Raw genomic sequence first — 16,223 nt, 5'->3', positions numbered from 1 at the left:
ATACACACCGTCCCATTGGGAGGGGATAACCGGAGAGACTTTTAGAATCAATTGTTAGCCAGAAACGTTTACCCCAATTCAAACTTTTTTTGTTTAACGTAAATACAAGATGTAAAATTGATGCAGGGTTTGATGCATCTCATCACACCCCAACTCCTCCAACTGACACTCCCTGACTCGTACGCTGGCGCACGTGGTGCAAAACCTGACACTGATGTCAAGAGACACAAGTCTGTCAATGTGTCCGTTTTGCTCTATAATTTGCATTCACACTTCATCACCACCTAGAGTGCCAACATATGACCTCTCCCCAATCACTCCTTGTACCCGCAGTCTGTGCTGAACCCACAGAGTGGCGAGTCAGCCACTGCCCATCAACACACTGCCATGAGCACCGCAGAGCTGGGACCCTTCCTCAAGCTGTGTCTGCTGGACCAGCATTTCCCAGCCTTCGTGGAGGCCGTGGAGAAAGAACTGCGCAAAGTCACAGAAGGCTGAGGCACAGCAACGGACCACACACACCACTACTGTTATTGGTTTTAGTTATTTTATGTTCATTGACAGATTTATTCACGGCACACATTATTACACTTCAAATACAGAAACCACGGCCTCATGCAACTAGAAGACACCCCCTACCCAACAGCTCTGATATACTGACAGATTTACATCTAGTTGCATAGAATATACTCATGCTATGAATAACAACGCAAAGATCTTTTAAAACAACCCTGAATTTTAAATTAACACAAGTCCCCGTCAAAAGAAGAAAAATATATATAACTTATAAAAAGTTTGCCTGCATGAATGTACATGTTGGACGTAACAGTGCAAAAAAGATTTAAGAATATACATGATTGAACTAAAGTTCACTTATAAAGCATTCCAGCGACCGTGTGTGTGTGTGTGTGTGCTGAAGTAACGTAACTAGCTGGACATGTCACGTGTGAATCCTCAGCAACAAACCAGACTCTCAGACGCCAACCAGAAAAGAAAGGAATGGTCAAGGGCAGGGGTGGCCAACTCCAGTCTTCAAGGGGCCACCAACAGGGCAAGTTGAGGATATGGCTGCTTCAGCACAGGTGGCTCTCGCTGATTGGGCCTCCTTTACGGACGCAGGAATAGTCCCAAAACTTGACCTGTTTGTGGCCCTTGAAGACAGGAGTTGGCCAATGACAGCCACCTGTGCTGCAGCAGGGATATCCTCAAAACCAGACCTGTTGGTGCCCCACGAGGACTGGAGTCAGCCACCCCTGGTCAAGGAGTACCAGATAATTAACTCCTTGGTGTACAGGATGGATAAGAGTAACTTGCAGCTTGGCATTAGCAACACAGGCCCTTAAATAAGGCGATCACATCCAACCCCGCCCCCTCCCCTGCAGTGCAAAAGTGCTGGACATCTTGGGTAGGAAGGGGTCATTGTTCAGCACGGTGGACGTACACTTACGCTGTGTGTGAAGGGGGAAGGAGTTACGTTTTGCTGTGCTACACTTTTTGACCCCTAGATGGCAGGAACGCAGCTTGTACAAGCAACGCCCAAGAGAACATCCTCAGTTTCCCCCCACCTCTGCTGCCATGTTCTGGGCCATGCAGGTGGGAGCAAGCTCCTCCAACCCCAGCCTTTCCAGCGAGAAGTGCATTAGGCCAGTCTTACTGAAGGGATACTTTTCTGTGAAATAACCATGTACTGTTGGACTGAAGCATCAGGAGAAGATTTAGGACTTCTGGGAAAGACCCGCACAGCAGCATTAAGAACATATACAAAAAAATACAGATCAAAACAAACAAAATGATATTATGATGTCGCATGCATGACCTGACCCGCTTTACAAGGCTCGTATATCCGTCTAGATTCTAAGAGGAAACAGCCACAGCACACATAGCTGCAAACACACTCTATAGGTGAATTTCTTTGAAACCTCATCCGCTCTGTCGCCTCGGAGGCTATATAAGGCATGCTTTTAAGAAGTAGTTTTGTACCCTCAGTCCCAGAAAAAAAAAAAAAAGAACGAACGCACACACAAAAAAAGGAATATTGAAGATAATTCGGCTTCAGCAGCGCCAACTCTTCAGAGGGAGGATGGGTCACGTCCTGGCAAAGTCCATGAAGCTCTGCAGGGTAGGAGGGAGACGGCATTAAGAGCGCAGTGAAATATTGCAGGGGTGTGTTTAACACTGAGGAAAAAGGGGGAGTGTAAGGGGAAGAGAGAGGGGTGGGGTGGGGGGAGTAAGGAGAAGAGGTGGGGGGGTGTAAGGGGAAGAGGGGTGGGGGGGGTGTGAGGGGAAGAGGGGTGGGGGGGTGTAAGGGGAAGTGGGGTGGGGGGGTGTAAGGGGAAGAGGGGTGGGGGGGTGTAAGGGGAAGAGGGGTGGGGGGGTGTAAGGGGAAGAGGGGTGGGGGGGGTGTAAGGGGAAGACGGGTGGGGGGGGGAGTAAGGGGAAGAGGGATGGAGTGTAAGGGGAAGAGAGGGGGAGTGTAAGGGGAAGAGGGGTGGGGGGGGAGTAAGGGGAAGAGAGGGGGGGTGTAAGGGGAAGAGAGGGGGGGTGTAAGGGGAAGAGAGGGGGTGCAAGGGGAAGAGGGGTGGGGGGGGAGTAAGGGGAAGAGAGGGGGGGTGTAAGGGGAAGAGAGGAGGGTGTAAGGGGAAGAGGGAAGAAAGAGGGATGGGGTTCACCAGAATTTCACAATATAATGCTAAGGTTCTTTAACAAAAAACAAACAAAAAAAAAAGGTTGAAAACCGCTGCGCTATATCATGGGGCCTTGCACTCATGGGGCCTTGTGACAGTGGCTGCGGCATATGCTTAGCGTGCTTGTTTTCTGGGGGAGATCGCACCCTGCCGGGAAATGGAAGTCAACTCCGTTTCTGGGTTAAGGGACGGCGCGGTCACATGATCGCCATTGTCGAGAGTGCCACAGCCCTTTCCGGCGCCCAAAGCTTTAATAGGACTAAACAAACTGACGCCTTTAAAAAAAAAAGTTTTTTTAAAACACCCGTGAATATGTTTTAATGGCTTCTGAAGATTTCACCTGGCAATCTTTAAAAAAAAAAAAAAAAAATCTCTAATTGTTTTATCAGCCACCTCCATAAGAGGTGCTCACCCATGGAGGCTTAACCGTGTTACGGAGCAAACGAGATTGGCAATCCCCCAACCAAATGTTAAATGGAATCCATACTCAAGCTAACTTGCCATTGGTTCACTTTGGTCCTATGAGGTCCTTGAGAGTTTTTTTTTTTATAAAACCTTTTTTTCCTCTAACATAAAATTGCACTTCTTGTGATCAACCTAGTCAGCAAACTGGTACGCGGCCTACCTTAATAAAGGAAGTGCAGCGTGTGAAACAGACATCAGCATTGCTCCAATGCAGTACAAGTCACGCTGCATACAGCAGATCACACAGAAGGCTCTACTTACAGGGCTTGGTCTAATTGGTGTTCCTTTGTCTCAGATTTTTATCTTTGTGGTTGTTTGTAGAGTTGCTCTTCCTAAAGGAAATCAGACAAAGCACAGCACAATTAGAAGCCCTATGCCTCTTACAATAAGTCATTAGAGTGTTATAATGAAGCCTCTCCAGCAGGACAGGTTCTAATTCAAGTCTTCTCTTCCTCTCACTGTTTGTGTGCGTCAGTCTTTCTGTGCACATGCTCTGCGTCTGGGAATAAGCTACTGCTATCAATGCCATACAAATCTATGCATAGTAAACGACTGGTATCTTCCCATCTTTCTGCCATTCAGAATTTTATGACCTGAAACTGGATAGGAATTGAGTTAGCTGTTAAATGTAAATAATAGCAACTCTGTCATGTTGTACATCAAACACAGAAGGCATTTAGATTTATTTGATTGTAAATGTAGCCACCCAAACAGGCATCTAAACATCGTCAGCCTACCCTTCCTAGAGATCTTCATCGGTACACCAATTGAGGTTTGAACTTGAATGGGCTTGTACATTCCTGTTTGTCCATCATAATACAAAACTCCCAATGGATTTCCCATTGTGTGCTTCAGTGCTATATAAAGGAGATGTGTACTTACATGGGTCCGGCTGGTTCATCGTCTGTGGCCAGCAATGCGAGGGATGGAAAAGAGAGAGGGGAAGAGAAACAATGGCAGAGTCAGATCAGAGTCCTGTGTAGAGACTCGTACCAGAGCGACTGGCGCTCACTAACCGAGTGTGGAGGCTTCACAGTCACTTGAACTGGATCGCACTTATTATTTTATGGCTGTTAGGTCATTTAGGATGAGGTGTAATATAATTGGGTTATCGGCCATGAAGGACTGCAACTGTAGTGGACAGATTGTTGTGATTTATTGAAACCATCATGGCCCCTAGTTCCAGTGGCTCACTGAAGGTTAATGACGAGACAAACCCAACATTTCAGTTGTAAAATCCTGCTGTTTGTTTTCTTGCAGTAGGGTCATGGGTGGGTCACGGTGACCAGGGAAGCGCCCCTCCCACTACGACTCCAAACACAATATAAGCAACTTACAGTTCTGGAGACTAGACCTCTAGGGGTGGAGGTGGTGTTTCGGGTGGAAGCTCTGTTTCCTCCTAGCGCAAGACCTGAGCGGTTAGGACTATGCAGTGTCACCCATCACTCGACTCTTTCCCCGCCAGACTTCAGCTACTTAAAGCGTTAGGCCACCTGGACCTGCAACTTTTGGCATATTGCACTTATCGGCGTGCTTCTTTACAAGCCAATTGGACCGACTATGAATACCCCTGTCCCATTTTGTCTGATTGAAAGCAGTTGTCCTCTGGGAAACACTCAGCCTTCTTTGTGTTCTCATGTGGACATTTTTGGGGTTCCCAAGGCAGTGTACACCCCTCCTTCCCGCCCCCCCTCATCCCCATATGGTTCGTTGGAGTTGCTGCTGATGTTCAATTTGGGGTTTTCACTGAAGTCTTTAAGAAACGCTCAGCAGGATTCCACAAGGAGACTAGTGCAACATGAAGCAAAAAGATGGAGAGAAGTTACAACTTCTGAAACGAGTGTTGGCACCTGCATGAGCACAAACGGTGAGTAATGTTATCACCAGATCCCCATTACTCACGCTCTACCTGCTGGCAATGCATGGACGAAGCCAGCAGGTAGCCAAAAAAAGAGCAAAATATCTTGGTGGGGGGGGGGGGGGGGGGGTGGAGGGAGAAAAATACAAAAAACAAGAAGAAAAAAAAAATAGCCACAAACCAACAACTTAAAAAAACAGTCAACAGACCTTCGTCCACAGACGTCTAATAAACTGGCACTATGCATTTTGAAATGGGACAGAGAATTCACACTGGGGAGGGCTACGGCGTGCTGTATTAATGCACAGGAGAAATACAGGTACACGGAGGGCCTGACACACAGCAACCGATTCCCTATGTGCACACACAAACACAGGCAAAACCCAAACCATTCACTGGCAGGAAAACGTATTACTCCTGGGAGGTGTTAGAGCTTGCAAAGGGTCAGAGCTGACACACACAGATAACAGTAGAGGTTGTCAATGGTACTGTATCCCACCCACCTATATATCTCAGAGCTTTCCTGTGCTACCTTCACCACCATCTTTACTCACAATCATTTCTATCAGAGCATACCAACTAGCTCCTACTAATGCTTCTGGACGACACCATTTTAATGTGTTGGTATCAACCAATGTAAGTGTATACAGTATACATGGAGAGTAGTGGTTGCATTCCCTTGATTTTTTATTTATTTATTTTTTTACAGGGAACGACTTCTATAGATGTAATGAATATAAGAGGCCTGAGAACAGAAAGCTCATTTAGTTATGTCTGCCTTAACACATAGGTGCTATAGAGGGGTGCAATGCATCGCCGACCTTTTTGGCAGCAGTTCCAGAGATCGAGTAATGTAGGGATAATGCCCATTTCAGTGAAATGCACGGGGCACCTAATCAGGCAGCGGAGAGCACATCGCCAAATTAAAGAACACGCCCAATGTACCCAAATCAAGCAGACCGCCATATTTAATAACGGTCCTGATGCATAAGGCGCCTTATGGCCCCTTCATGGTCTTGAACTACGAATTCTTGCTGCTTAGCACCACTTGGCAAACAGGAATGTTTACAGTGACACCAGCTTTTATCTTTGGTCTACTGCAGGGGGGCCAACTCCAGTTCTCAAGGGCCACCAACAGGTCAGGTTTTCAGGATATCCCTGCTTCAGCTCAGTCAGAATGACTGCACCACCTGTACTGAAGCAGGGATATCCCGAAAACCTGATCTATTGGTGGCCCTTGAAGACATGGAGTTGGCCACCCCTGGTCTACTGCTAATCCACCTTGTCCTAACCCTTTCCAACACTAACAGGACAGATTACAGGCCTCCTGCAGGAGCTGCAGCAATTTGACTGACAGCTTTGCAAGTGTACAGATATACAGAGTATTGCTATACACTTCCCAAAACTACACTGCAGCTTCAAAACCACTCGGCTGACATGACCGAGAACTTAATTGGGGTCATTTGTGTGTCGAAGATATGAGCTCTGCAACAATTAAACTATTCCCATTAGATCAAGCCTGACAGCAAGATACTGCTCAATCAGCACCTAACACCATTACAATCTCTCCCCGGACTTATTAACGCTGCCTTTTTGCAAGAGCAGCAATACCTTATTGTCACACACAACTCCTACACCTACCACCCCACTCAGTACCGGGACAAGGACAACAGGACAGACCAAGACCCCAAGACGTGGGGAGAAGGGATAAGAGGGTCGTGAAGCAGTATTACAGAAACCGGATTAAGAAATAAAGGAAGTAGCAAACTGAAAATTAATTGAGAAGTGGATGAGGGTAAACTCCGAGTGTTAACACCATGGGCGGAGCAGTCCCAGCAACGGAAGCGAGATTAGACAAACTGGAAAAGCATGCAGAACTCACACTTACCACCGTAATATTTAAGGTTTGATGCAATTGAAGGGGGGGGAAAAAAAACAAACAAAACAAAAGTCACAGTAACCGACAAGTATCATTAGATCAGCCGCCCCGCCCTGCTTCCCCACCCTCCCCGCCAAAAAAAGACCCCTTTAGGAGAAAAGAAGCAGGAGTGACGGGTCCGATCGGTGCTGCTGAGAGAGGAGGCAAGCAGAGTGCGAGGCAGTGGTGCAAGGAAGGGTGATACAGGCAGTGCTCAATGTGACCAGCAGGACACACACAAGGCCCACCAACTAGGAGAGTCCCACAGTGCAGCCTGACAAGTACTCGCGTCTGGACAGGTTAAGCTCATTACTAGAGAAACAGCCCAACACACACACACACACACACACGTCTTTCAAAGGATGGGAAGGTCGTCTGCTGGAGCAGGGGAGCTTAACTCCAGTCCTCAAGCCCGCCCTCCCCACCACCACCCCTAATGCGTCAGGATTTCCAGGATATTGAAGACTGACCCTCTGAGCCACCTCTGCTGAAGCAGGGATACCCTGAAAACCTGACCTGTTAGGGGTGCTTGAGGACTTGAGTTGAGCACTAGTGTGCTGGGGAACTACACAAAATAAAAAGTTGGTAAAAACAAAAATCCCCTGGCTGCATTTAAAGAAAGCCATGAGCCAAACATTGACGGTACCTCCAGTTTAACTCCTGGACATGGTGGCCCTTGGAGGACTGAAGTTGGCCACCCCAACAGGTCAGGTGTTCAGAATATCCCAGCTTCAGCACAGGTGGCTCAGTCAATGATTGAGCCACCCTCGCTGAAGCACGGATATCCTGAAAAACTGACCTGTTGGTGGCCCTTGACTGGAGTTGGCCACCTGTGTCCTAGATTGTGGCATAAATGGAATGGAAATCCAACTTTATATCCTGAAAAGTCACCACCGTGACCTTTTTACTTAACACTGCAACTGTACAGCAGTCATCCACCCTTACGTATGACAAAGGCGTGACAATGCCAACAACGGTGGGCAGCTCCTTTGGCAGCAAATCAACTGACGTTATCCGACTTCACATCCCTTCTGATTAGCACTCGGCTTGTACAGTCTGACGACAAACATTCACGTAGGCACCTGGGAGGCCTGAAATGCTGCAGTATTCAGAGCGGCTGCCTCTAGCATGCCATCAGTGGGCCGCGCACACTTCTAGCATTGGCATAAACCCAATAACCTGCTCTGCTGCTGCCAGGCCGGGCGCACCTCAAAGCAGCAGAGTTCACTACACCCCATGGCCTAGGCAGCAAAGTTGGGTGTGATGGCATAATGAAGTTAGAACACAAGCACCAGTAAGTTAGGGAGAGGGGGAAGCAGGTCAGCTTCTATTTAAGATGCGTAGGTTAAGTATAAAAAAGGGCAGCATAGCAGAGCCAACAGGAACAAACCTCACGCATGCCGGAGGGCTTGAAATGCAATACTCGCCACACACAAAAATGACGCACCGAAGGCGTCTTCCCCGTGCCCGAGATAGTAGCCCCATTCAAATGGATGGGGCAGAGTGCTTCTCCAGCACAGGGAAGACTTCTTTATACAGTAGCATTGTGAATTGGGGTCACAGAGTGGCAGAGTCAGTATATCACGTGACGCTACAGTATATACACTTACCCTTTAGAATGTGCAGTGCTCAGGATATCGTGTGTATCGTTATCAGTGTTTTGTAACTGTGCAAGGGAGTTTTGATCTCATGTTCCCTTAACCCCTCAGAAGGCACTTGCAGAGAAATTTAGTGTAGGTTTTTGGTAATGAACCTCCAATGAGTGCCGCAAGCAGACACCTTCTACACAGGTTTGAATCAATGTCATGTTAACCACACAGAGCACTCGGCAGTGTGTACTGGGCCCACCAAGAGGGCGTCATGGAGCGGATTGAATAAGATGTTGGGTACAAACCTCGTGGTTAGAAACAAAATGGAAAAAAAAAAAAAAAAACATTTTATTGGTGCAGTTATTCCAAAAGAAAAGCTCACTAAAAAGCGGGAAGAGCAGAGGCCGCCACTTACCTGGAATTTATGGGAAGGGAAGAAACTGGGGAGCGACATTGTTAAAACTCGAAAGCAAACCCTAAACTTCAAGGTTAAGAGTCCAACACAGCCATGCATTTCATCCTAAGGCAAGCAGCGCAGCAGGAATGGGCTCAGCTGCATTCTACCCCAGGACCACTGCACTGCGAACTTACAGTCTACACTTACAGATAAACCATTTAGTATAGATAACTGGTAAACGGTGTTATGCTAGTGGTTGGTGTATACACAAATTAGGATAGAAATCTCAATAGCACAATGGATTTTTTTTAATGCCGCTGCTCCAATGTACAGTCCATGCGCAGATTAGCATTACAGTACTATATGTGAAATGATTGCATAGTTTATAGTACAGTATGTGCATGCAATATACATTCGGATTCTATACATTTTTGCTTATGCGAGCGTATTTACACTGCATTTGCATATCATTTCTTATCTGGTTAATAGGTGTTATATAATTGGATACTGACTGTATTGATAGTGTTATATAAACACATTTTAAGCACTATTCTTAACATAATGATGTCAACACAGAGGGGTGAAGCTTAAACTGCTTAGACCAGGGGTGCTCTCCAGTCCTCAAGCACCTCCAACAGGTCAGGTTTTCAGGATCTCTCTGCATCTGCACAGGTGGCTCAATCAGAGGCTCAGTCTTTAACTGTGCTGAAGCTGGTATATTCTGAAAACCTGACCTGTTAGGGGGAGGTGGTGGGGCTTGAGGACTGGAGTGGAGCACCCCTAGCTTAGACAACGCCCGTTCCATCTGTGCTCAAGCGATCTTGCATTTGTCTGTTTTCACCGCTAGCAGTCAGTGAAATGTTCAGAGCAGCTTGGCACCACGTGTCCGGCGGGTGCTATTCTATTGTACGTATGCGGTTTGCTGACATTATTAAAAAAAACTGTAACTACCTAAGGATCTACAAGACCTGGTCTTCTCTAGCGCAAGGAGTGATCCCAATCAGGAACACAAGATCCGAGGTCATGGCGAGTCACCCAACAGATGTCCAAAGTGTTGGCTGGCTAATTCCCCAGATGCATAAAACATGGCCCCTTCTCAGTCAGTGGGCTGCCACCAACTATAGAGCAGGCTGGTCGGGCGAGGGGGTATACAGCTGTGACGCCAAAATCCACTGCGTCAATTTATAATGGTGACTGGTACAACATACCAGTGGGAATGGATAGCTCTACCAGGAGTCTACATAAAGTTAATTGTGCAGTGGCGTGACCGCCGCCATTTTAACAAGGAAATACACTTGTCCTCATCCCAGATCTGGGATTAAAAAGTATATGACTACATATAAAAGGAGGTTGCTGTTGCATTCCCTGTAGTCCGATTCCTCCTCACTGTCTTACAGTCTGTGTATATCTCATTCATTCACACACTGTATTATGCTTGAATCTTGCCTGCTTTCCTGAATTGCACATACACGCTCTCCCTGCTGTTTATTCCTGTGTCTTTACCCTGAATATTGTCTGCTCCTTGATCCCCTTCTGCGGTTTACCCTCTTTATCTTCCCGCTCTCTCTCTGACCACATTTTCCGTTTCTCCATCCTCCGCCACTTTCTTGTTATCCCCTTCGATTTCCTCCTCTCCCTCTTTTGCTTCTACCACCTCTGCCCCTCCTCTTTACCGGAGTTTTCCCCCTTCACTGATCAGAGAGCATGGCGTTACCAAACGGTAATTATCACCCCTCCCACCCACTCGTCTTACCGTCTGGCACGTCATCCGGCCTCTTTCGCTTCTCGTACACCACGATGATGACCACCAGGATGACTATTTCTGCCACGATGCCCAGGAAAGGCCAGACAGGTGCCAAGTGGCTGCGCACACGCAGGATGGTGGTGCTGTTAGACGAGCCGATTTGGTTGGTGGCATTGCACAGGTACTCTCCGGGGTCCTCGTTAATCTGCAGGTTAATGATGCTCAGCTCTGTGTAGCTGTCTGTGTTTGTGATGAAAACACGTCCAGTCAGGTTGTTTAGCTCCTGCAGAGTGAGCAAAGGAGAGGTCTGAGCACCACAAACCAATCAGAAAGATCCATACTCCCATCAGGCACCTAGTAACCGCACTATAACCTCTGCACAGCTCTCACAGGCCCCTTAGTCTGGCTATATGTACTCACCTTTTTCACCCTCCCAACTGGCAAAACGCCTCTACCATTTATTGGACATGGTCAAAGACCCTTAAAGATTAAATGTTCTGATTTAGCTTGTGCCATTTGCCTCTTGGGCAACAAAAGGAGGAGGTGGGGGTGAGAGGGGACGGGTTCCAATATGGGACTTTCCAAAAATAGAAATACCCGGGGCAACATTTTGTTAGATGGAGGTATATCACCAGTACCTTACACAGTGTTTAGGGATGTTCATAGAAGCAGTTACAGCTGACACGGGTAATTGACGCCTTTGCTGCCAAAACAGCATGCAACTTAATGCTCCGTAATGTACTCCCGGCTACCCTGATTTAGGTAGAGAAACATTTACCACAGATCTACCCTGGCTTGCAGAAGACAGCTGCTTGAAGAGAATTTTGCTTTTTTGTTGTGACCCACCACTAAAGCCTTCAGGGACCTCTGCTGGGCCATGCAAGGGTAGGATCCGTCTAATCTCCCATGTGCTTACTATGAACTCTCCATTCACCACCTTCCGCCAGGACCAGTCAGGGTGTGGATATCCCACACACTTGCAGTACATCAGGGCCTCCTGCCCTTCATTCTTGTTCTCACTCTTCTTGTGGCCAGTGATTTCAGGAACCGCTGCAGAGACAGTGGATACTAGGTCAGGGATAGAGACATTTTTAGGGTGGCTGATGAGGGACTGGAGAAAAGCTGGTTATTTACCTGAACCAAAATCTCCACAATGCTGCTTCCCCCCTCCAGCCCCGACAGATGGCTCTGGTAGCTAAATAGAAATGAACCTTTGACCCTTTCCCCAGGCTAATTTTAACCCAAGATGAGTTTATACAGAACTGTGAAATCCTCTTTTTGAAGTTCCTGACCCAACATCTGCTTCTCCTGAGGACCTTGGCTCAAGGAATCCCCAGACAGAAAAACACCCCCCCCCCCAGAATGGAATGTGCCATGAGAATGGGAGCAGCATATTATTCTCATCCAAGCAAATGAAAGAATTAGGAGAAGTCTACGCTTTCTGACTCCCACAGGGCTAGTCTAACAATATGTACCGTTATGCGCCAAACTCTGATCGTTCCTTATTCTCAACCGCCTTCCAACTTTGTAACGCCGAGCCAACATCTAAGCCAAGCCTATTTCACAAATACATTTGCTGGCTTTATTATTTCCTAAACCCAGGCTATAGCTACAGCTTTAAAGCCCCTCGAAATCAGGGGTGGACAACTCCAGTCCACCATCAAGTCAGGTTTTAAGGTTATCCGTGCTTCAACACAGGTGACTCAAGTTGACTGAGCCACTTGTCCTGAAGCAGGAATATACTTAAAACCTGACCTCTTGGTGGCCCTTGAGGACTGGAGTCAGTCACCGCTGATCTAAATTCACTCAAGCTATTGTGCCTTTAGGAACCCAGGTGTCTGCTAGCGTTGGCAGAGCATGACCGATCCCTGTGTTATGGATAAGTGCCCCCCTACCTTTCACTTCAATAGTGGCATTGGCGGGTGGAGAGGAGCTGGGAAAGGTGAACACACACATATATTCTCCGGAGTTGTCTGTCTTTGGCTTTTCAATCCTATGGGCATAACAGGAAATAGTCAGCAGAAAGCAAGAGGATAGAGTCATTCAAGAATAAAGAGGGACACGCTACTACAGAGCAAGCAATGGTGCAGGCAAATCAATGATATTTAGGGCGCCGACTACCAAAGGGCTTCGCAGCACAGATCAATATGGTGAGCAATTGAAGCTAGTGGCCAACTGCTTCACAAAGGAGGTGGGTCTTCTAAGCAAGGTATAAATCAAGTATGATTTGGATACATATGTGGTAATGCTACGAGCTTAGGAAGTATAGGATAAAGTGTATACGTTTGTCTTAAGTAGGGAGAAAGGCCCTTTCTGTTCATTTCCATCAGGATCAGGTGGTCAGTACACGCTTACTTCAGCTCTATGTTGCTGTCTGTGCTCTTTCGGCTGTCAGCAATCTCCACCCCATTCTTGGTCCAGTGGCTGCTTTCTGGGGACCCAAGGCTGTTCTGTGTGAGGTTGCACTGCAAAAAGATGGGGCCTCCTTGTAGCTGTATGATCACATCCTCGCTGGCGTTTATCTTGGGCTCTGAAAGCAAAGTGCCCGGTGGTGAGGATGTGTTGCCGAGTGGAATATCTTCATACTCTGCTCATTTACCCGGTTTCATGCAGCATAGTCGTCCAAATGTAAAAATATATTCTAAAGTAAGCAAAATCACATGCAGGGACATTGACAAGACGATGGAAACACCAAGGTCAAAACAAGCCATCAACTCATTTAACCACTGCCAGAGAGGTGCCCACAATGCATTGCGTTGAAGGCACCTCTAACTGCAAAAGGGCCAAGGGTAAATTGAAATGACTTGGAATGCACGCAGAGCTCCCTAACAAAGATGTACAATTACCCTGCTTATCCTAACCCTCCAAGTCATAGATCTGTCTTCCGTACTAGAAGTTAACTTTATTTTTAAGAGTAGTTTTTCAATTTGGTGATTTCATTCAATTTGGACATAAGCCAGAGATCTCATGGTTGGGTCATGTTGGCTTGTATGATCGCTAAAGAGCAGCCATTTTATTAACAGCCACCAGCTACTTTGGGCAATAGAAACAGTAGTGTTGGTGTTTGATCAAAAGTCACAACCCATAACCACCACTTCAATCCCGAACTTCACTCTTTGAAGACATCAGAGTGTCACAGGCAAGGCGCCAGAGCCATCTTCACAACCAGCTTACACCCCAACGCTATGAGATGCCCGGTTACGGTGAGGGCTCTGAAAACTGGCGTGTTTGTTGTGCGATCAAATGCAGAAACATTAAAAGGAGTTAGAAACTCCAGACCACTGGAAAGTGGTCCAACCGAGGTTGGAAAAAATGTTTACTTTCCCACTAATTATTATTCAGTGCAGGTTAAACAAATGTAGAATAACTGCAATAGTGTTACCTCGTTTAGTGATGATCCTTTAAAGGCAGACTACACCCCAATTATAAAATAAAATAACATCCGCGTGCTTTCATGTCAAGTAATAACATGTCAATATTAAAAGTAAAGTGTCCCACGTAAAGGGCATCACTGTGTCCCTGTCTCCTGCATCTCTCTCTGATCAAACTGCCACCTCCTGTGATGTTATTTATGGCTCTGTCCGTGACTGCTGATATCAGGGGATGTTTTAATATAAAGTTTATTTGAGAGCGTTTCTTTAGCAGTGGTGTGTCCCCATTGTTACAATGAATAGGTATTGGAGATAGAGGAAGCACACAGGAGCCTTAGATTGAGTTCAAACAAACATCTATTGTACTAGTGCATCAGAGCAGGCATACATACAGTAACGTTTCCGGACAACCCGTGTATGGTCTGAAGAAAGGACAGGGTTGTCCGGAAACGTTACTGTATGTATGCCTGCTCTGATGCACTAGTACAATAGATGTTTGTTTGAACTCAAGCTAAGGCTCCTGTGTGCTTCCTCTAGCTCCAATACCTATTCATACTTGCGTGGATCCAGCTTTGAGACGCTGAGGTCAACTGAGTGTGAGCACTAGGAGAAAAACATTGTTTAATATATATTCTTTATAAGCAATAGTGTGCCCCTCGTACACACTTCCTTTCCCATTGTTACAATGTAAAGAAATGATCCAGCAGCAAAGATACTTCTATCTTCCTGTCATCTGCAGAGAGCTGAATTCTCAATGACATTGATCTCTAGGATACCTGGAACGTACTCTTCCATAAATGACATTGAAACAAAAGTTGTGTCTGTTGCCACTTTGGCAATGTTTATAACAACCATATGCTTTTAAATAAAACAAGCCGCCATGTTTTGAAGTGTAGCCTGCCCTTACAGAAGCAGCATTTGTAAGTCAATGGAATGAGACAGTGTGAAGCAGGGGAGCCCCGATTCAAATCCCGGTGTCAGCTCCTTGGGCAAGTCACCATCTCCCTGTGCCTCAGGCACCAAAAGAGAAAATAGATTGTAAGCTCTACAGGGCAGGGACTCCATGTGTCTGCAAAAATTATATGTACACGGTCAGTGATATACAACATCCCCCCCCCCCAATTATTTAATCTAGTGGTTCTATTTTCTTATTTGTAAGTGGATTTTGCAGTAAGGAGCTTTCTGTGTGTCTGTACAATGTGGTTTGTATTCAATCCTTGGCAGCATCCATGCAGTGCTGGTTTAATCCTCAGGTGTGTTGTACTTAGAAGCGTTAATGGCCGACAAGCCTTGGAGTTGTGTGCTCAGCCAACCTACATTTACTGGGCGCTGAAAAGCCATCGAGTGGTGCAAGAAACGCTGTGTGTATGAGTGAAACCTGTTCTGCTTTATGAAGTATTATCTCTGGGAGATCACCATGCACCAGTTTTCCTGTGCATAAGTAGGAGTACGACATGCGATTGCCGTATAGTTCTGATCCACTTTTTTCCTGGGAGGTCTCACTAAGAAGCTCTTGATCTTCAAAACGGATCGAAAGCCTTACAAATTATTTTTGAGTAAAGATGGGAAATAAACAATTGTTTGTACTGTTGAGGCGTACCTAAAGATGAGATCAATGTTAGAGAGCACACCTAATACAGTTAGGCAGTGAATTATAATTAACTGTACGAACACCTGAATCTAATGTCTCACAATAGAAGCTTCATGAGGGATACATTATCAACTCAACATTTATGTTACACAAACCTAACTTCATTGGATGGATTATAACCAATGTTTTGTCTTATAATGGTATCTTCGTGAGGAATTAAACATGGAGCTCAATGTTTCGGTCCTAGAATAACATCTTCCTCAGGATGGTATTCCCAATAGTAGGACAAAACATTGGATGTGTGATGTGATTACTTAGTACAGTTAATGGTTGTAATTTAACGGTGTGTTGCTGTTCTCTCACTCAGACGTAACACCACTGAGAATGGTATATATCTACCAACCCACAGGATAACAATGCTTGACCTTAAAACACCCATTATAACACAGGTATTATCATAACTCAGCTTTGCATTGTGTTAATATACCTGCAGAGTATGTTATTTCTAGAATTAGAAGATCATATGGGGGCAAACCCATGTTAATCCAAAGATCCCAAATTTGAACTGGACCACTGCATGAAGGAGGAACATATTGTAGATGTTGC

General features: G+C 46.1%; 2 protein-coding genes across 7 annotated transcripts in view; one reads left to right on the top strand and one right to left on the bottom strand.

Moving 5' to 3' along the window:
• The window catches only part of REC114 (REC114 meiotic recombination protein), a 70,830-nt gene extending 68,765 nt beyond the window's left edge, over positions 1–2,065 (top strand). For all 6 annotated transcript variants that reach the window (XM_075576023.1, XM_075576021.1, XM_075576020.1 and 3 more), the window contains one exon: positions 334–2,065. In XM_075576023.1, the coding sequence (XP_075432138.1) occupies positions 334–498 (165 nt within the window). In that variant the 3' untranslated portion in view covers positions 499–2,065. The remainder of the gene's footprint in view (positions 1–333) is intronic.
• The window catches only part of NPTN (neuroplastin), a 32,447-nt gene continuing 16,754 nt past the window's right edge, over positions 531–16,223 (bottom strand). Inside the window, exons 3-9 of the mRNA XM_075576016.1 lie at positions 13,011–13,185; positions 12,551–12,648; positions 11,572–11,705; positions 10,665–10,938; positions 4,032–4,053; positions 3,411–3,481; positions 531–2,112 (exon numbers count right to left, since the gene is read on the bottom strand). Of these exons, the coding sequence (XP_075432131.1) occupies positions 3,421–3,481; positions 4,032–4,053; positions 10,665–10,938; positions 11,572–11,705; positions 12,551–12,648; positions 13,011–13,185 (764 nt within the window). The 3' untranslated portion in view covers positions 531–2,112; positions 3,411–3,420. The remainder of the gene's footprint in view (positions 2,113–3,410; positions 3,482–4,031; positions 4,054–10,664; positions 10,939–11,571; positions 11,706–12,550; positions 12,649–13,010; positions 13,186–16,223) is intronic.

Source organism: Ascaphus truei, chromosome 18 (genome assembly GCF_040206685.1).
Source record: "Ascaphus truei isolate aAscTru1 chromosome 18, aAscTru1.hap1, whole genome shotgun sequence".
Classification (NCBI taxonomy): domain Eukaryota; kingdom Metazoa; phylum Chordata; class Amphibia; order Anura; family Ascaphidae; genus Ascaphus; species Ascaphus truei.
This window is presented reverse-complemented; position numbering and strand designations above follow the sequence as displayed.